Below are 20531 nucleotides of genomic sequence, written 5' to 3'. Positions count from 1 at the left end.
CCACAAAGGTCAGCCAGCTGGTAAAAGTGGATACCAGGAAAAAAGTTTGAAATACTCCTGGTCGCCCACTGTACACTTCAACAGCTGGTACTTGAATAGCTGTTTTAGTATAGTTTAATGTGATGGCACAGTAGCAGTGGTTAGCACTGTTGCTTCACAGCTCCAGGGTCCAAGGTTCGATTCCCAGCTTGGGTCAGAGTCTGCAAGTTCTCCAGTGTCTGCGTTGGTTTCCTCCCACAGTCCAAAGATGTGCAGGTTAGGTGGATTGGTCATGCCAAATTGCCCTTAGTGCCAATGTAGATCACGGAATTAGGCACAAGGGTGATGGGTAAATGTGACTTTGTATGAGTTAGAGAACAGGCATCATAGTTTAGGATGGCCTCAAGTTTATGGAAGATGGGAAGCCAGCCAGGAATACACTGGTTGGGTGAAATTTAACATTAAACACAAAGCAGATGAACCGAGGCAAATGCATTTTCGGGCTATGTTAATGGGATGAAGTAAGCAAAGATTCTGCAGTCTCATTGAGCAATGAGATGCACAGTTGATTGCCTTGTTTACAGGTTCCCTGAAGAGGTCACACTAATGGTGGTTTTGGCTTTCTAATCACCACATATTCTGGTGCAGAAATTCAGAAAGTCAAGTTAAGGGTAATTCAAATCTAAATAATGGCTGCGATCTTTCCTCCACCACTGACCGTGAACCCCAGGTTGATTTTATTGAGAGCCAAGTAATTTTTCTTTTAAATAATGGCAGATGGAATGTTTATCTTAAAACAAGGGAAAACAAGTTTCTACTGATGGGTGGGTAAGTAATCAGAGGACACGGATTTTTTTATAATGGCCAAAGGAACCAGAAGAAAGGCAAAGAAAATAATATTTTTATGGCACTAGTTATGATCTGGAATGTACCAAAGAGAGTGGTGGAAGTAGACTTTAATAATCATAATAATAATAATCTTTATTATGGTCACAAGTAGGCTTACATTAACATTGCAATGAAATTACTGTGAAAATCTCCTCGTCACCACACCATGGCACCTGTTCAGGTACATGGAGGGAGAATTGAGAATGTCCAATTCACCTAACTAAGCACGTCTTTCGGGACTTGTGGGAGGAAACTCCGTGGAGCACAGAGGAAACCCATGCAAACACAAGAACATGCAGACTCCGCACAGACATTGACCCAAGCCGAGAATCGAACCCGGGTCCCTGGCGCTGTGAAGCAACAGTGCTAACCACTGTGCTACCGTGATTCAGTCACGACTTTCAAAAAGGGTATACTTGAAAAGCAAAAATTGAAAGTGCTATAGGGTAAGAGGCAAGTGTGGCTACTTGGACACTCTTTTATAAAGCCATCATAGGAACAACAGCCTCCTTCTGTTAAGATTTTGAGTCATTTATTTGGATGGGGAAAGATACAGCTCCAAGCAGTTCTCACTAATTAAGGAGATTTTCAACAGCTCCACACAGTTCTCACTAATTAAGGAGATTTTTAATTAGAAATAAGGACATAGGAATTCATAATGGAAAAAAAGAACAATTGAGGTATGTTTTGTCATTAAGTGCGCATAGGCTAAAGATTTTACAAGACACTATTTGATCTCCAATGGCATTGAACATTGTACATCAAGACAATTGTACTTCTCATATTCAGTAGGTTGATGGGGTCAGGAGATAATTAGTCCAAGGCATGCAGTCACAATTTAGTTCTCATTTTAAAGCCATATAAAAAATATAAGGGGCCAAAGAGGAACAAAGAAAGGTACAGCACAGGAACAAGCCCTTCAGCCCTCCAAGCCTGCACCGACCATCCCGCCTGTCTGAACTAAAAACCCCTACCCATCCAGGGACCATATCCCTCTATTCTCATCTTATTCATGTATTTGTCAAGGCGCCCCTTAAATGTCACTATCGTCCCTGCTTCCACCACCTCCTCCGGCAGCGAGTTCCAGGCACCCACTACCCTCTGTGTAAAAAAAACCTGCCTTGTCCATCTACACTAAACCTTGCCCCTCGCACCTTAAACCTACGTCCCCTAGCAATTGACTCGCACCCTGGGGTAAAAGCTTCTGACTATCCACTCTGTTCATGCCCCTCAATTTTGTAGACTTCTATCAGGTCGCCTCTCAATCTCTGGTCATTCCAGTGAGAACAGACCAAGTTTATACAAGCTCTGCTTGTAGCCAATGCCCTACATACCAGGCAAAGTCCTGGTATACCTCTTCTGTACCCTCTCCAAAGGCTCACATCCTTCTGGTAGTGTGGTGACCGGAATTGAATACTATATTCCAAGTGTGGCCTATCCCACGTTCTATACTGCTGCAGCATGACTTGCCATCATTTATACTCAATGCCCTACAAGACATGGGAGCAAAATTTGGCCACACGTCCCATCGAGTCTGCTCCGCCATTCAATCATGGCTGATATTTTTCTCATCCCCATTCTCCTGCCTTCTCCCCATAACCCCCGGTCCCCTTATTTATCAAGAACCTATCCATCTCTGTTTTAAAGACACTCAGTGACTTGGCCTCCACAGCCTTCTGCAGCAATGAGTTCCACAGATTCACCATCCTCTGGCTGAAGCAATTCCTCCTCATCTTTGTTTTAAAGGATCGTCCCTTGGTTCTACTTTTTCCCCACAAGTGTAAACATCCACTCCATGTCCACTATCCAGGCCTCGCACTATCCTGTAGGTTTCAAAAAGAACCCCCCTCATCCTTCTAAACTCCCAATGAGTACAAACCCCAGAGTCCTCAACCGTTCTTCATACGACAAGCTCTTAATTCCAGGGATCATTCTCGTGAACCTCCTCTGGACCCTTTCCAAGGCCAGCACATCTTTTCTTCGATACAGGGCCCAAAACTGCTCAACACTACTCAACCCCAATTGATGAAGGCAAGCATTCTGCATGCCTCCTTGATGACCTTCTCCACCTACTTTGCTACTTCCAGTGACTCGAGGACCTGTACACCCAGATCGCTCTGTCTGTCAATAGGGTTCTGCTATTTACTGTACATTTCCCAACCTGTATCAGACCTTCCAAAATGCATTACCTCATATTTGTCCAGGTTAAACTCCATCTGCCATCTCTCCACCCAAGTCTCCAACCAATCTAAATCCTGCTGTATTCTCTGGCAGTCCTCATCACTATCCACAATTCCACCACCATTTGTGTCATCAGCAAACTTACAAAATCAGACTAGTTACATTTCCCTCCAAATTATTTATATATACTACCAAACAGCAAAGGTCCCAGCACTGATCTCTGCAGAACACGAGTCACAACCCTCCATTCATAAAAGCACCCTTCCACTGCTACCCTGTTTTCTAAGACAGAACCAGTTCTTGTTCGTATTTATATTACAACTTCTTATGTGTTTGTAAACTTGTTGTATTGTAATTACACTGTCTGTGAGGCACTGCAGCATTTTCACTGGCGGATATCACATCCAGTTCACACAGGTAACTTCCATTATTGCATTACATTTACAATGCAAACAAGTACCATCAGCACTATTAGCACATCAGATCAATTGTGTCCCAGCTCCCCATTACATCCCCTCGCTGTCTTTACTGTGAAATATTCAGTTCTGGGTGAGTTTTAATTCTCTGTAACCCATCTAACCTCTGGACAAACACATCCCATCATGAACATAACTGGGTGAGGTAGGCACAATTAAATGCTCATCACAACATACAAACATATCAACATGATGCACATCTACATTTCTTATAGCTTAATGGGCATTTACAAACAAAGTGAGTGCACATTTATTAATGCACATCATTTGACAAGAAAGATGGACATAGAGAAACACTCCAATTTCTCAGTCTCTTAATTTCGCTGCTTGATGGAGGGGAAGAGGCCACTACAAAACTATAAATGGGGAAGAAGTTATTTAGGCAGAGAAATAATGCAGAGATGACTACCATTTTTATATAAAAAAATATCACGACAAGCAGGTGTAATTGAGATCAAATTTGTTTCCAAAATGTTAGTACAGCAAACAATTATTGGAAGGGAGACATCAGAAAGCAGTAGCTCATTTGCATGCTGCATTCAAAGAAAAATTACTTCAACAGCACAAATTGATAACTTTTCATCTCCCTCCACACAAGTAGACATGCCATCAATATATTTTATGAATCAAATAATCCTGCTAGCCAAGTCATTGGCTCAGAGCACACTTCTTTAAAACCAACAAGATATTCTTTCCGATAGTCAGTACCCGTAATTTTGAGAGTTCTGGGCAGGTCATTTTGCTGAAATGCTAATATACACAAACCGACATGAATGTACTGCAATCAATGAATATTCATATTGCATCAGTTCACCTTTCAATTTTTTTTTCTCCATTTGAGAGGGTGAGATAATCTGTCAGAACAACATTTATTACCTATCTCTAGTTGGCCCAAGACGACAGTAGTGGCTGTTTTAGCCCGATTACATACAGAAATCTCAAATAAGCCTATGTTCGTTCAAAATGCTTAAACATTAAACCGCAAAATCTGGAAAGCTTCAATAAAATTAATACTGAAGTGCCAACATCCCAATGTAAGTAACCAAGCAAAGAGTAGAGTTTAGGAAGCAAAATGGCAACCTGTGTTTGGAGCTGAAAGTTGAAGGTGAAGTATTAAATGAGTATTTTGCATCTGTGTTTACTATGGAGAAGGCACATAATGATATAATAAGCATGAAGGGAGACTGATGTACTTCCAACAGATCAGTGGGTTTAAAAAGTGGATAAATCCCTGGGCCAAGATGAGATGTATCCTAGGCTGGCCGTGTGAGGCAAGAGGAAGTTGCAGGGACTCTGATGTTAATTTTCAAATACTCCCTTGACCACAGGAGAGGTGCCAAAAGACTGGAGAACAACTAATGTGGTACCATCATTCAAGCGAAGTAGGGAAAGAGGGCACTACAAAACTATAAATGGGGAGGAAGTTATTAAGGCAGAGCAATAATGCAGAGATGACTAACATTTTTATATTAAAAAATGTCACGACGGGGCAGCACGGTGGCCTAGTGGTTAGCACAACCACCTCACGGCGCTGAGGTCCCAGGTTCGATCCCGGCTCTGGGTCACTGTCCGTGTGGAGTTTGCACATTCTTCCCGTGTCTGCGTGGGTTTCGCCCCCACAACCCAAAAATGTGCAGAGTTCTGGTCACCACACTATAGAAAGAATATGACTGCACTAGAAAGGATGCAGAGGAGAGTACCCAGGATGTTTCCTGGGCTGGGACACTTCAGTTATGGAGAGGCTGGTTAGCATGGGGTTCTTCAGAGAGCAGAGAAGGTCAAGGGGGACCCTATTGAGGTGTACAAATTTATTATTTAATTATTAGTTTGTGGGATATGGGTTTCGCTGGCTGGGCCAGCATTTATTGCCCATCCCCAATTGTCCTTGAACGGAGTGGGCTGTTAGGCCATTTCCAAGGGCATTTTAAGAGTCAACCACATCACTTGTGCATCTGGAGTCACATGTAGACCAGACCAGGTAAGGATGGTAGATTCCCTTGCCTTGAGGACATTAGTGAACCAGATGGTTTTTACAACAATTGACAATATTTTAAAAGTCATCAGTAGACATTTAATTTCAGATTTTTTCCAGGTTCAGATTCAAACTTCACCATCTGCCATGATGGAGTTCATAGCATCATAGAATCCCTAGACGGCACAAGGCAATTCATTCCATCGTATCTGCAGCTACCCTCTAAAGATTATCCCACCTCAGCCCCCTCGCTATCTCAGTAATCCAACCTAACCGTTAGACACTAAAGAGACAATTTAGCCTGGCCAATCCACCCAACCTGCACATTTTTGGACTGTGGGAGGAAACCAGAACACCCAGAGGAAACCCACACAGACACAGGGAGAACGACACTCCACACAATCATCCAAGGCTGGAATCGCACCTGGGTTCCTAAAGCTGTGATGCAGCAGTGCTAACCACTGTGCCATGGTACTGCCTCCACCCCACCCTAGTGGAAGGGTCAATGACCAGCGGTTATAGATGTAAGATAAAGGGAAGGAATTTTGGGGAGGATTTGAGGAAGAACTTCTTCACGTGGAGGGTGGTGGGAATCCGGAAAGCACTGCTTGAAAGGGTGGCAGAGGCAGGAACTCTCGCTGCATTTAGATGAGCATTTGGAACGCCATAACATACAAGGCTACGGACTAAGTGTTGGAACATGGGATTACAATGGATAGGTGCTTGATGGCCAGCACATACAAGGTGAGTCTCTTTCTGTGCTGCAAAAACCTTTGACTCCACATCAAATTAAATGTCAAGAGAAGAGCACTTGGTCTAATTAAGCCAACCCAAGGTTGTAAACCAGGAATATTTTAATTCCTCGAGATAGGAGGATCAGGACATGCAGCCAATTTACCAGTTCTTTTCAATCCCTTAATTCTTCCCCCAGGCACATAACCCATTTGCCTCCCTGAACAGTCCACTCGAAATGTTCACCAGTGCCTCTTGCCATTGAACCAATTTTAGGATTTCATTTTCCCAGTTTTTGGAATTAGTGCAGCTGAAGACAGAAAAGTCATAAAGAATCGCTTAATTATCGCATTTATGGTCTGTAGAAAATATGTGGAGGTCAGTTCAAATGGGTAAAATTAGACTTCAAGGGGGTAGAAATATTAGTTTTCCCTCAGTTTACCTTCTAATGCTGTCAAGACTGTAGATCAATGAATCTGTATAAATCACTAAAGTGACTTCAGCATTTCAATATTAAAGTATTTAGTGTAATTACTACATGCAATACAGGATCAAGCAAATATTATTAAAACCAGAACTTCACTAAAAAATCCAAATCATCACAAAAAATTATTACAAATAATGTCCTAACTGACTGGTTTGATTTTGTTTTTCAGCAGATCCGGAGTAGAGGGAGGAACTCAAAATCTATCCCATCACTCAACTCGCACCTATATCTTTTAATGTCGAAAAAAAAAAAGTATTTCTTGCTGCATAATCAGTCAACAATTGACACCGATGCAAATCAAGAAATGTATCGACAGGTGACTAAATTCTGGAGAGAGGCAGATTTTAAGGAGAGTCATAAAGAAAGAGGAAGTAGTGACATAAAACGTGAGGGAGACTCACTCCTTCAAAGTATTGCCAAGCTCAGTTTCTATTGACAACTATAAACTGTCGCAGTGGGTAGGTTGGAAATAGGAGAAAAGGGAAAATGCAAGGTAAAGAACAAGAGCAAACAGAAAGGGAGAGATTATGAGAAACAATTATATATCATAGGCATGTTCTCATCTAGAATGAACACGAGATGACGTGTTCTAATGAGACTAGATAATGTTGACAGTTATTTTGTATTATCCAGAAAAGTATAGCTGGGGAATTTCGTGTATGCTTGCAGGTAGGTAAATTCATAACTAATTTACAGAAACAATATTTCAGTATGCAAGCAGTCAATCCGGGGAACACAGCCCCTGGGGAGTTTTTGGAAGCAGTGAGTATTGATTCATTCGAATGCAAATTAAATAGCTTTCTTTCAAAAAACAACATTTTGACATAATGAACAAGTAAATTGATGCCGTCTGCAAGTAATGGGAAGCATAACATATGGCAATTCTCACACGTGTGCGAGGAACTGGTGACCTTGGACCCATGATTACCAAAACAACCACATCAGTTATGTCATGGCTGAGCACACTGTCGATTAACAATGAAGGGTTATATGTACACTGTTTCTTCTGTTATTGTTACAAAATCACAAATACCTCAATAAAATGTTTTATGTAAAACAAAAACAGTGAAGGGACTGATCACTATTAGTCAACAATTCAGTTATCTTGGAGCATGCAACCACAACCACACAGCTGTCAGAACAAAAGAAAACTTGGCCTTCAAGAAAACTTGGCCTTCTTATCCAGCAATTCGGATGGTAGTCAAATCAAACCACAAGAAGATAATAAGCTGGATCATTTTCTCACACGTTTATTCATATAGTTCATAGCAATAATATCATATACATACTTGTTCAGCAAGGGAAACACCCATATTAAGTGCACTTCTGTAAATCTTTTAAAATCTACAGGTATTGTTGCATATTTACTTTCTTGCCCTCCCAAAATTTGTACAATTCCTTCAGCCTATCCAACAATTGCCATTAAAAGTTAACACTTTGTGGAAATTTCCATATTGCACGGTCCTTTTTTTTAAAAAATTGGGTTTGGGGGCGAGACCCACGCAGACAAGAAGAAAGTGCAAACTCCACATGGACAGTGACCTGGGGCCGGGATCAAACCCAGATCCTCGGCACCGTGAGGCAGCAATGCTAACCACTTCCAGGGGCTGGTTTAGCACACTGGGCTAAATAGCTGGCTTTTAAAGCAGACCAAGGCAGGCCAGCAGCACGGTTCAATTCCCATACCAGCCTCCCCGAACAGGCACCGGCATGTGGCGACTAGGGGCATTTCACAGCAACTTCATTTGATGCCTACTTGTGACAATAAGCAATTTTCATTTAATTTCATTGCACCACCGTACCCACCATATATTGCACTGATCTAACTAGTCACAAATACTCAAATGCTCACAGCGCCAAGACCCGGGTTCAATCCCGGCCCCACTGTCCATGTGGAGTTTTCACATTCTCCCCGTATCTGTGTGGGTCTCACCCACGCAACCCAAAAGATGTGAAGGGTAGAACATACAGTGCAGAAGGCCATTTGGCCCATTAAGTCTGCACCGACCCACTTAACCCCTCCTAACCTTTTTTTTTGGTCACCAAGGACAATTTGTCATGGCCAATCCACTTAATTTGCACATCTTTGGACTGTGGGAGGAAACCGGAGCACCCGGAGGAAACCCACACAGACATGGGGAGAACGTGCAGACTCCGGACACAATGACCCAGCAGGGAATCAAACCTGAAACCCTGGCACTGTGAAGCCAGTGCTAATCACTTGTGCTACCATGCTGCCCACTAGGTAGGTGGATTGGCCACACTCAATTGCCCCATAATTGAAAAATAATAATAATTGCGTACTCAAATTTATTTTTCAAAAACAAATACTCATGATTTTTCATCTTTTAACGTCTCAGATCGTCATTCCGTATTCTCCTCAGAGCATCATCAGGTTACTTTGTCAAAATCGATTACCTATACTATTGTCAGCCATTGCACAGTTGGGAGCAATAGTCCAGAGACTTGCACATAGAATCTCGGCTGACTGTTCTCCGCTGTGCCAGTGCACTGACAGAGACACCATATTATAGATAAGATGTTAAACAGATCCCAAACTGCCCTCTCGGGTGAATTTGCCCTGACCAATGTTTACCCCTCAACCAACGTCACCAAAACTGGAATATCACTTTGCAACATGTGGGACCTGGCTGTGCACCAATATTTCAATGTTGCAACAGTGAATACCCTTGAAAAGTTGGCAAGCATTTTGGGATGTCCAGAGATTGAAAGAAGTGGGCCAAAACTCCGCTCCTTGTGTCTTAACTTATCGCTGGCTTCTGATCCAAGATTTCTATTTTAAAATCCTCATCCTTATTTGCAAGTTCCTTTACAGCCTCAAACCCACTGTAATTCTGAAACTTCCACCAGCCGTACCAGCATCTGGCCACTTGCACATTTCCAACTTAACTTACTCCACCATTGGTAACCAATCCTTCAGCTGTCAAGTCTAGGTCAGAGTAGAATAACTACAGTGCAGAAGGAGGCCATTCAGCCCACCGAGTCTGCACCAACCCTCTATGAAAGAGCACCTTACCCAGGCCCACTCCCCTGTAACCCCACCTTTTTGGACACTAAAGGGGCAATTTAGCCAGGCCAATCCACCTAACCTGCACATCTTTGGACTGCAGGAAGAAACTGGAGCACCCGGAGGAAAGCCCACACAGACACAGGGAGAAAGTGCAAACACACCAGACAGTCACCCGAGGTCAGAATCAGTCACCTAGGTCCCTGGCACTGTGAGGAAGCAGTGTGAACCACTGTGCCCTCCCAGAACCCCTCAGCCTTGCTTTCCACCTGGAAAACACCCTCCACACCCTACTTTGATTGGGAATTTACTCATCCTGCCCTGGCATCGCCCTTCTGTGGCTCGGTGTCAAAACCTGGGTTATTTGTTAAACAAGCTGAGAATTTAAGAGGAAAGGAGACAAAAGCGAAAAAGTTGGAAATACTGTTTTTAAAGATCTGGAGCTGCTGAGGGATTTTGTTTTTGACAGGGAGGCAAATTGCATAAAACGCTAGTGCATCCTGTGGAGTCACCTGGCCTAATGTCTTCTTCGGCGGGGGGGGGGGGGGGTGAAGAGAAAGGGGACGGGTTTCTCAATTGCGACGTTGTTAAATAGTGGGACGTTGTTAAATAGTGTTTGATAAAATCAAGCTGCTGTAGTCAGTGTAGGTGCATCAACATCACCCCATAGTCAGTGTAGGTGAATCAACATCACCCCACCCACCACTCACCTCCACAGTACACTTCCGGGTCCTTCGCCCCGCGCACCTGGGGAAGCAGCAGCGTCACCGCCGCCAGCAGCAGCAGCACGAGCCCCCGACAACGCCGCCAGCCCATTCTCAATCCACGTGCTTTCCTCCAACCGTCACGGGGGGGGGGGGGGGGGGGGGCAGAGCAGGAACCCACCGGCAGCCCAAATAAACCGTTTCTCAAAAAGGTGAGAGGAAGGAAGGAGGGAGTGAAAGTTGCTGTGGGATTAAAAAGTTTCGTGTAAAAAAAAACACAATTCCAGGCCGCTCTCAAATTAAGGTCAAACTTTTCTGACGGGAACGCGTCCGATGTCCATCACTCCTCTCTCTGGTTAATGTTTAAAATGTCCAATCGATGGGACTTTACATCCCCCGCAAGGAAAGGAGAGCAAGCCGAGAAAAAAATAAGTACAACATCGGCTCGCAGCAGCGATGAGGCGCCGCCTCTTAAACCAGTGGAGTGTTTGCCCCGCCCCTTTGTCCACTGGAGCCCCGCCCCTTTACCCCCGAGCCCCGCCCCTTCCATCTCAGTGCTTCGGTCCCCGATCCAAATAGCCCCGCCCCTTACTCTGCTTTGTCCCCTCTCCAACTAGCCCCGCCCCTTACTTCGCAGAGCCCTATTCCTGAGAGACCCGCCCCCTATCCCGCCAGTCTGGCCGCTTATTCCGCGGGGCTCCGCCCCCATCGCCTGGGAGCCCTTCCCTCGCCCTGCCCCGACGCCTGAGAGCATGTTCCCTGCGAGCCCCGCCCCCTCTGTCCTCCACGAGCCGCCTGTGATCGTTGCCACGTCAGACAAATGGAAATGAGCACGTGATGCGTGCGTCTCCGCCCAGCCACTGAGCTGGGGGCACGTTGCTGTACCCGTGAAAGGTCACCAGTGAGGTGCCCGACCGGGGGAGGCCAACATATCTGTTCGGGCAGCGCTGTAGGCCGAAGGGTAGCTCACTGGGAGATGATTAAGTTACTAACCAGAATAACCCTTTGTCAAAATTCAACTTCGTTGTCTTAGAAGCGAACACCCAACTTTGTCAGTAACAAATTTAAAAGACCTGTTGCTGTAGCTTGGCTTTTGCATGTATGAAAAATGCCTTCAATAAAAATATTTTTTTAAAAATATAAATTTAGAGTACCCAATTCATTTTTTCCAATTAAGGGGCAATTTCGCGTGGCCAATCCACCTACCCTGCACATCTTTGGGTTGTGGGGGCGAAACCCACGCAAACACGGGGAGAATGTGCAAACTCCACATGGACAGTGACCCAGAGCTGGGATCGAACCTGGGACCTTGGTGCTGTGAGGCTCCAGTGCTAACCATTGTGCTGCCCTCCAATAAAAATATTTCTAAAATAAAACAAATTTAAAAGAAAGTTCTGGAAATATTCAACAGGTCTGGCAGCATCTGTGGCGAGAGTTAACGTTTGGAGTCAGACCTGGAGTGAAGGATGGTAGCAATGTGATGGGGTTGTGGGCTGTTGAAGAGGAGGGCAAGAAAATCAAAAGGGTAGATCTGGGTTAGCGGGGAGAGATTAAATGACAAAAGTGTACTGGAACAAAAGGCCAAGGGAGTGGTAATGGTTGCCAACAGAAAAAATGTTTGGCCAGGATGAGAGTAAATGACAGAATAAAGAAAAGCTTTGTCTGAAAGAAAACACATGAAAACCAAGATTCAGACTGGCACATGGCAAAATAAAATCAAAAAAATAATGCAGAGTTCTAACTTCTGAGTACGTTGTGTGGGTAGATAGCTTACTGCAGGGACCTACATGACCAACAAAAAGGTGATTGTGATTTCTAAAAATGATGAAACTGCCACACCATAACGAAAAGCAGTTATAGTACTTCTGTTTTTGTGTATTGGAAATGAAATCTGCTTTTAAAAGAAACACCGCAATTTGATGTTTGTTGCAGTTGATTTGGGGGATGGATGGTGAGCACACGGTAGCACAATGGTTAGCACTGTTGACTCACAGCACCAGGCACCCGGATTTGCTTCTGGCACAGGGTGAATGTGTGGAGTTTGCACATTCAGCATTAGTTTCATCCAGCGAATCTGGTTTCCACCTACTTTACAAAGTTGTGCAGATTAGGTGGATTGGGCAGGCTAAATTGCCCTTAGTGTCCAAAGATGTACAGGTTAAGTGCTCATGGTTAATGCGCAAGGTTACGGGGGAATGGACCTAGGTCGAGTGCTCCTTTGGAGAGTTGGTGCAAACTCGATGCACCAAATGGTCTCTTTCTGCAGTGTAGGGATTCTATTAGATTATACATTTATACTAGGCCTTATTGTGCTTGACTTGGGCAGCACGGTAGCACAGTGGTTAGCACAGTTGCTTCACAGCTCCAGGGTCCCAGGTTCGATTCCTAGCTTGGGTCACTGTCTGTACGGAGTCTGCATGTTCTCCCCGTGTCTGCGTGGGTTTCCTGCGGGTGCTCTGGTTTCCTCCCACAGTCCAAAGATGAGGTTTGGTGGACTGGCCATGATAAATTGTCCTTAGTGTCCAAAAAGGTTATGTGGGGTTACTGGGTTACGGGGATGGGTGGGCTTAAGTGGGGTGCTCCTTCTAAGGGCCGGTGCAGACTCGATGGGCCAAATGGCCTCCTTCTGCACTGGAGATTCTATGGTTCTATGACTTGCTGAAGCTACCCAGCAGTTTCTGTGTTTATTTCCTAATTTGTGTCCATGATGCTTTCATGGCCTTGATAATTTATATTTTGTTCAGTGAGGTTGCAGGACCTGAACCCCAGCAGAGGTAGCCCTTTGAATGGTTTATGTTGCAACATTGTACCAGAATGGTTTGTAACCATAAGACATAAATTCAAGGTTATTGACAAAAGAACAGAGGTGACTTGAGGAAAAACATATTTTTCTGCAATGAGTTGTGATCTGGAATGCACTGCAAATATTATTTGTACAATAGTTGCCTCAATGGTAACACTCAAAGATAACTGGATAAATGTTTGAAGCAAAAAACAAAGGACTGTTGTTCTCTCTTTAACTTTCTTTGTCTTGAACTAGCTTCTTCCAGATCAAAGGAATCTGCAGTTGCAACATCTGCAGCACAGAAGAATATTACAATCAAACAGAAATAAAGTTGAACCTTTGAAGACAATGCCTGTTAGAATTTTACATCCTAACCTGAATCTCTATGTAATAATGGGAGTTAATGTCACTGGACATTATCCCATTGTTCTGTCATTAATTTAGGGGAGGAGCTACAGAAACCCAGTAAAAATGTTAAAACTCAGGATTCAGTGATGACATCATTTTCCATAGGTTTCCGCCAAACTTATGGCAGACAAGTTGGAGACACCCTCTTTCATCCCCCCCACCCCCCACCCCAACCCCTCCCATCACACGGAAATTCCTGCTTTCCAAAATTGAACTTAGACCCCCTTCTGGAATTCACCATTCTCCTCTTAATTCTCAGTTGAATTTCCCCTGCCAAAAACAGCATCTTTAACTGACATGGTAGATGAGGATCTTCTTCCTGCTTTGAAGGCAGCCACTGAAAATGCATATCAACAGCCTGTATTGAAGATCATGAATTTAGTCTGCCATGGATTATTACCCAGTGCTGCTGCTGCATTTGATGCATTGGTCTTTTGTGAATAATTGTATGAATATAATTTGCAACTTCATTTATTATTCCCTGACTAGGGGCTTTTCACAGTAACTTCACTGAAGCCTACTTGTGACAATAAGCAATTATTATTATTATTATCATTATTATTAATAAGTGTTGTTTGGTTGTCTTTGTGTCTGTTAAACTGCGTCAGGAAACAGCAGCAGGCTTAAGTGATCTAAATCTGTATTGTTAAACATTATAAATAAATTAAAAATTTAAGTGGATTTAATTTAGTTTTTTGTGCAGGAAAGGATACAATTCCGGTTAGATTCATGTTAAACAAAGGTGTTTGCACCCGTGTAAGTTTTTGGTTACAGTTCAAATTGTGTTTCTGATGCGTTGAGAGAGTTTGCAACGTGTAAAGTAAATAAGAGATAGGAGAAAAGACCTTTATGAGTTTAGCTTTAACTGGAAGCCAGGGTAGAAGGAGCTTAGCGGTGAGAGAGGGAACACCTTTCACAATGGGGCAAGGGGAAAGCAAGCAAATGCCAGAAATTTAAAGACAGCTAGTTAAGGTAACGAGAGAAATAAAGAGAAGTTTCAGGAACCTGAAGTTAAACAAACAGAGGAAACTGTTCATTGAAGCCACAGACAGACCTGAGAAGCAATTTGAGAGTGAGAAGCCAGAAAGATATCTGAAGCGATTCCAACGTTTGGCATATCTTACTGCAGCCTGCGAAGTGATCGTTGACGTAATTGTGGTGGATGGATCTGAGAGTTTGCGTATAAGCTTAAAAGCAGTCAAAACAAAGAAATGTTGACTTCCAGTGACAGGGATGTGCTGAGTGGACGCACAAAAGGTGGCTCTCCTCCTAAGAACCCAAAATTAGACCTTTTTAACCAAAATAGACTGCAAGAACAGGGGGAAAAAGCATCCTCTCACCCTTTCCAACAGAACCACAAGGTGCAATGCCGAACAACAGCAGTTCAAGTGGCCATAACGAGGCAGAAGTCAAAAGAAGAGAGCGAACGAGACAGCGAACTCTCGAGGTGAAGAAACACTGGTCACACCAGAATGAGAGGGATCAACAAAGCGCCCACCCTCACCAGAAGGTTCTGTACCAGGAAGTGAAGGGAGCTCCAGGAAGATATAAAGGCTGTGATCAAGGTGGCAGCCTTGGAGGATCTGGCCACCATGCAGCATACCATGGACCTGGACAAGGTAGAGAGGCAACTGGAGGCCCGGGGAAACACCATCAAAGAAGTTGAAAGAGCGTCAACGGACCAGAGCGACCGGACCGTTGTCCTAGAGAGGGAGATATCAAGGTTGGTTTCGATGCAGGGAAGCCTAAAGGAGAATATAGCGGACCAGGAGAACCGGTCGCTCTGCCAAAACCTAAGGATAGTAGGCCTGCCAGAAGGAACCGAAGGCAGGAATCCCATGGACTATGTGGTCCAGATGCTGGGAAACCAGGGGACAGCTTCCACAACCTGCCAGAGATAGATACAGCCCACAAGTTGCTACGGTCGAAACCCAAGGCCGGATAACATCCGAGGGCTATAATCGTAAAGGTGCCCAGTACCAGGACTGGGAAAGGATCCTGAATGAAAAATGAAATGAAATCGCTTATTGTCACAAGTAGGCTTCAAATGAAGTTACTGTGAAAAGCCCCTAGTTGCCACATTCTGGCGCCTGTTCAGGGAGGCTGGTACGGGAATTGAACCGTGCTGCCTTGGTCTGCTTTAAAAGCCAGCTATTTAGCCCAGTGTGCTAAACCAGCTCCTGCATTGGGCCAGGCAAACAAAGACCTGCAACTGGGAAGGACACCAGATCAGAATATATCAAGCCATTGGGGCAGACCTGGCCAAGCACCGGACAGAGTTCAACAGAGCAAAGGTGAAATTTGGGTTGTTATCCGGTCAAACTATGGGTCACGTTCCAAGACAGGGACAATTTCGTCCAAGAGAATGGGCTGGGAAGACAGCAACAAAGGTTGTGATCAGGGGTGAGATTATCACTTTTAAAGCATGCAGAGACAGGCATGAGAGGACGAGATAACAACTGGTCAACTCCACACAGGAGGTGGACCGGCGATACTCTGTAGCCCCAACCGAAGAGCTTTTGGCAGAGAGGAAAAAGCTACAAGTGGACTTTGACCTGCTCTCCACTAGGAAGGCAGTGCACTAACTCCGCCAGACACAGGGACCTTCTACGAACTCGGAGACAAAGCCAGCCACTTGCTGGCTCACCAACTGAGAAAGCAGGCAGCCACAAGGGAAATAGCGCAGATTAGGGACAACATAGCAGACTAAAGGTGGCATGCTGGCGCAGTGGTTAGCAGTGCTGCCTCACGATGCCAAGGACCCGGGTTTGATCCCGGCCCCAGGTGACTGTCCGTGCGGAGTTCACATATTCTCACCGTGTCTGCGTGGGTCTCACCCCCACAACCCAAAGATGTGCAGGGTAGGTGGATTGGTGACGCTAAATTGCCCCTTAATTGGAAAAAGAGGAATTGTGTACTCTAAATTTATTTAAAAAAACAATGGTAGACTAATAACTGAGCAGGAAACGGTCAATGAAGCATTCAAGGCCTTCTACCGGGAGAGCTGTACACGTCCGAGCCCCCTGAAAGGGAAGGGACTCGAGGATGAAACAGTTCCTCGATGAACTGGACATGCTGGTCAAAGGGGAGGATAGAAAACGGGAGCTGGAAGCACCACTAGAATTGGGAAAAGTATTGGAGCGCATCAACTCCATGCAGGCGTGGAGGCCCCGGGACTAGATGGATTCCTGGCGAACGTCTATAAAAGATTCACGCCTAGCCCTGGCCCCGCACCTGCGGGAGATGTTCACAGACTCGCTAGCAAGGTGCACTCTGCCTCCAAAGCTGGCACAAGCCGCAATCTCGCTGTTGCCCAAGAAAGACCGACCGAATGCGGGTCCTGCAGGCCCATTTCGCTGCTCAATGTAGACGTACAAATACTGGTCAAAATCCAGGTGAGGTGACTGGAGAACTGCATGCCAGAGGTGCTCGCAGAGGACCAGATGGGCTTTGTAAAGGGTAGGCAACTAACATCGAACATCAGGCACCTGCTGAATGTGATAATGGCCCCATCCGTGGGAGAACGCCAGAGATGATCATCTCCCTGGACGTAGAAAAGGCCTTCGACAGAGTCGAGTAGAAGTAACTTATAGAGGTACTGGAGCGGTTTGGGCTCAGAGCAGGGTTCACCGCCTGGGTGAAACTTTTGAACAACGCTCCCACAACGAGCATGTGGACAAACACCACCAGCTGCACAGGGGTACAAGGCTATCTTCACATCTATTTGCCCTAGCAATTGAATCACTGTCAATCACCCTCAACAGTGAAAAATTGGAAGGAGATCCAAAGAGGGGACAGAGAGCACAGAGTTTCACTCTATGCGGATGACCTGCTCCTCTATGTCTCGGACCCCCAGAGCAGCATGGAGGGGATCATGACGGTTCTGAAAGAGTTTGGAGCCATCTCAGGCTACAATCTCAACATGAGCAAAAGTGAAATTTTCCCAGTGAACCCCAAGGGGGAGGAGCAGAGTTGGAGGGACTGACATTTAAACTAGCCCAAAACAAACTCCGTTCCCTGGGGATCCAATTGCCCATGGCTGGACATGGATCTACAAATGGAACCTGAAAAGTCTGGTGGATGAAGTAAAGAAGGACCTGCAGAGGTGGGACACACTCCCACTCTCCCTGGCAGGGAGGGTGCAGATGATCAAGATGAACATATTGCCCAGGTTCCTCTTCCTGTTCAGATCCCTACCGGTCTACATCCCAAGGCCTTTTCAACACAGTAGACAAAATTATCATGGCACTTGTGGGTGAGGGGGGGAGGGGTTGGGGGGGCGGAATTCAAGGATCCCCAAAACGTCTGGCAGAGAAAGAGAAGCATGGGAGGCCTGGCCTTCCCAAACCTCCAATACTACCACAGGGAGGCCACAGCAGAAAGAGTGAGAGGATGGTTAAGGGATTTGGAAACAGAATGGTTAAGGATGCAGGCGAACTCCTGCAGAGGAATGCCCCTCCAGGCTCTTGCCACAGCAACATTCCCATCCCCGCCAGCCAAGCACTCTACAAGCCCAGTTGTAATAGCCACACTCCAGACCTGGAACCAGCTAGGGCAACAACTTCGGCCTGACCGAAATCCACAATGGCCCCCATCTGCAACAATCACAGGTTCGCGTCAGCCACGATGGATGCCACCTTTAAAAGGACAGGCGGGACACTGACAGATAGGGACTTCTAAATGGATGACAGACCAGCGACGTTAGAGGAGCTGACTGAGAGGTTTCAACTCCCAACGGGAGCGAACTACGACATTTAAAAATCAAAAACTTCCTCCAAAAGACAATACCCATGGACACCAAGACACTCAATAATACAGGAGCTGTTGGACATGGGCGACGTAGGGACGGGGAACTATGGGGACCTGCAGGGGTGGCTGTTAGAGGAGGCATGTTCCCCGCTGAACGAGACAAGGGAAAAATGGAGGAAGAACTAGGGATTATAAATAGGGTGGGTCTATGGAGTGAAGCACTGAACAGGGCAAACTCCACCTCCACATACACAAGGCTAAGCCTGATGCAGCTGAAAGTGGTGCACAGAGCCCACTTAACCAGAACCTGAATGAGCAGGTTCTTCTCAGAGGGGTTGGATGAATGTGAACAGTGCAGGTTAGCCCGGCCAACCACACTCACTGTTCTGAGCATGCCCCAGACTTGTTGAGTTCTGGACAGCCTTCTTTGAGGCAATGTCCAAGGTTGTGGGGATGAAGGTGGAGCTAAGCCTGAAAGTGGCAGTCTTCGGGGTATCAGACCAGCCAGAACTCTTCATGGGGAGGGGACCCTTGCCTTTGCCTCCCTAATCACCCACCGACGAATGCTCCTCGGCTGGTGATCAACAGCACCACCAAAAGCTGCAGAATGGCGATTCAACTTATCGGAATTTCTCCACCTGGAGAAAATCAAATTCACCATCCAGGGGCTGGAAGAGAGCTTCTGCAAGACATGGAAGCCAGTCACCAACTTGTTTGAGGATCTGTTTGTAGCCAACAACCAATAGAGTGGGGGTGAGGGAGGAGCGGGGGTACACAGTCGAGCCACAGATAGAAAAGGGAAGGGGAGAGGGGAAAGGGGGGTAAAGGGGGGGGGGGAGCGGGCAAAAACCCATAAGCAGAACACAAGGGGCACAGGGGACAGATCCAAGGGCAAATGGAGGACCAGAAGGAGCAGCAACAAGTGGAGAAGCCAACAGGGCAGCCGAGGCAGACCAGCCAAATGGGGACCGAACACACCATGCGGGACTCCCTATCCAGCTTGCAAAGGATACTATCTGTTCCTCTCGTTATAGAATCCCCTATAACAACTACTTGTCTTTTTGCTCCCCCCTCTTGAATGGCCTTTTGCACCATGGTGCCATGGTCAGCTGGCTCATCCTGTCCACAGCCCTTTTCCTCATCTGCACAGGGAGCAAGAATCTCCTACCTGTTGGACAAGGTCAAGGGTTGAGGCTGAACTCCGAATCCCCCTACCTGCCTCACTTACAATCACACCCTGTTTTTCCTGAACACTTACTGAATTTGAATTACTTAATCTACCGGGTGTGACTGCCTCCTGAAGCAAAATGTCCAGGTAACTCTCCCCCTCCCGGATGTGCCGCAGAGTTTGAAGCTCAGACTCCAGATCATCAATTCTGATCTGGAGTTCTTCCAGCAACCAACACTTGCTGCAGATGTGGTCACTGCCGTTCACAATGGGATCAGACAGCTCCCACATCATACAGCTACAACACATCACCTGTCCAGCCATCTCTACTTATTTAATTAACGTTTACAAATTTATGTTAAATAATTTCTAGTACTTCTCTGCTAAATAAAAGCTTAATTCAACTACTATAATACTCAATATTAGCCGCCGCCCAAATATATAGGATCACTTACCTACCCGGCAGCCCTCCTGGTCTACGTTACCTCCGCTCCTGCTCCTCCCTGCAAAGAAAAGAGAATTCTGAAGTATCATAACCAATGCAACCATTATCTCCCCTTCTCCTTCTGAATCAATCCCTTGGTCTGCCTTTGCTGAACTGTAAACTGTTCCCAATCCTCAGGTCTATTGCTTTTTCTTGGTAATTTGTATGCCTCTTTGAATCGAATATTATCTCTAATTTCCCTTGTAAGCCATGGTTTAGTCACAGTTCCCTTTCTACTTTTGCACCAAATAGGAATAAACAACTTTTGGAATTCACCTGTTCATTCCTGGAATGCCTGCCATTGCCTATCTGCTGTCCTTCCTTTCAGTAATGTTTCCCAGTCTGTCACAGCCAGCTCATGCCTACTACCATCGCAGATACTTTTATTGAGTTTCAGGACCCTGGTCTCAGAATCAACTACCTCACTTCCCCTTCCCCTTCCCTTTCAACTACCTCACTATTCACCTTGGTAAAGAATTCTACCAAATGA

The 20531-nt window shown here is 45.5% G+C and overlaps 1 protein-coding gene across 4 annotated transcripts in view; it reads right to left on the bottom strand.

The window, feature by feature from the left end:
- Window positions 1–20122, bottom strand: part of LOC119966538 (protein canopy homolog 1-like) — a 113276-nt gene extending 93154 nt beyond the window's left edge. The window contains exon 1 of one of the 4 annotated variants that reach the window (XM_038798395.1): window positions 20013–20122. In XM_038798395.1, coding sequence (XP_038654323.1) covers window positions 20013–20106 — 94 coding nt within the window. In that variant the 5' untranslated portion in view covers window positions 20107–20122. Of the gene's footprint in view, window positions 1–9133; window positions 9168–10453; window positions 10940–20012 lie in introns of those variants that run through there. The other 3 variants (XM_038798394.1, XM_038798397.1, XM_038798393.1) reach the window with 3 other exon arrangements.
- Between the last annotated feature and the right edge of the window lie 409 nt (window positions 20123–20531).

This window comes from Scyliorhinus canicula, chromosome 5 (genome assembly GCF_902713615.1).
Source record: "Scyliorhinus canicula chromosome 5, sScyCan1.1, whole genome shotgun sequence".
NCBI classification, from domain to species: domain Eukaryota; kingdom Metazoa; phylum Chordata; class Chondrichthyes; order Carcharhiniformes; family Scyliorhinidae; genus Scyliorhinus; species Scyliorhinus canicula.
This window is presented reverse-complemented; position numbering and strand designations above follow the sequence as displayed.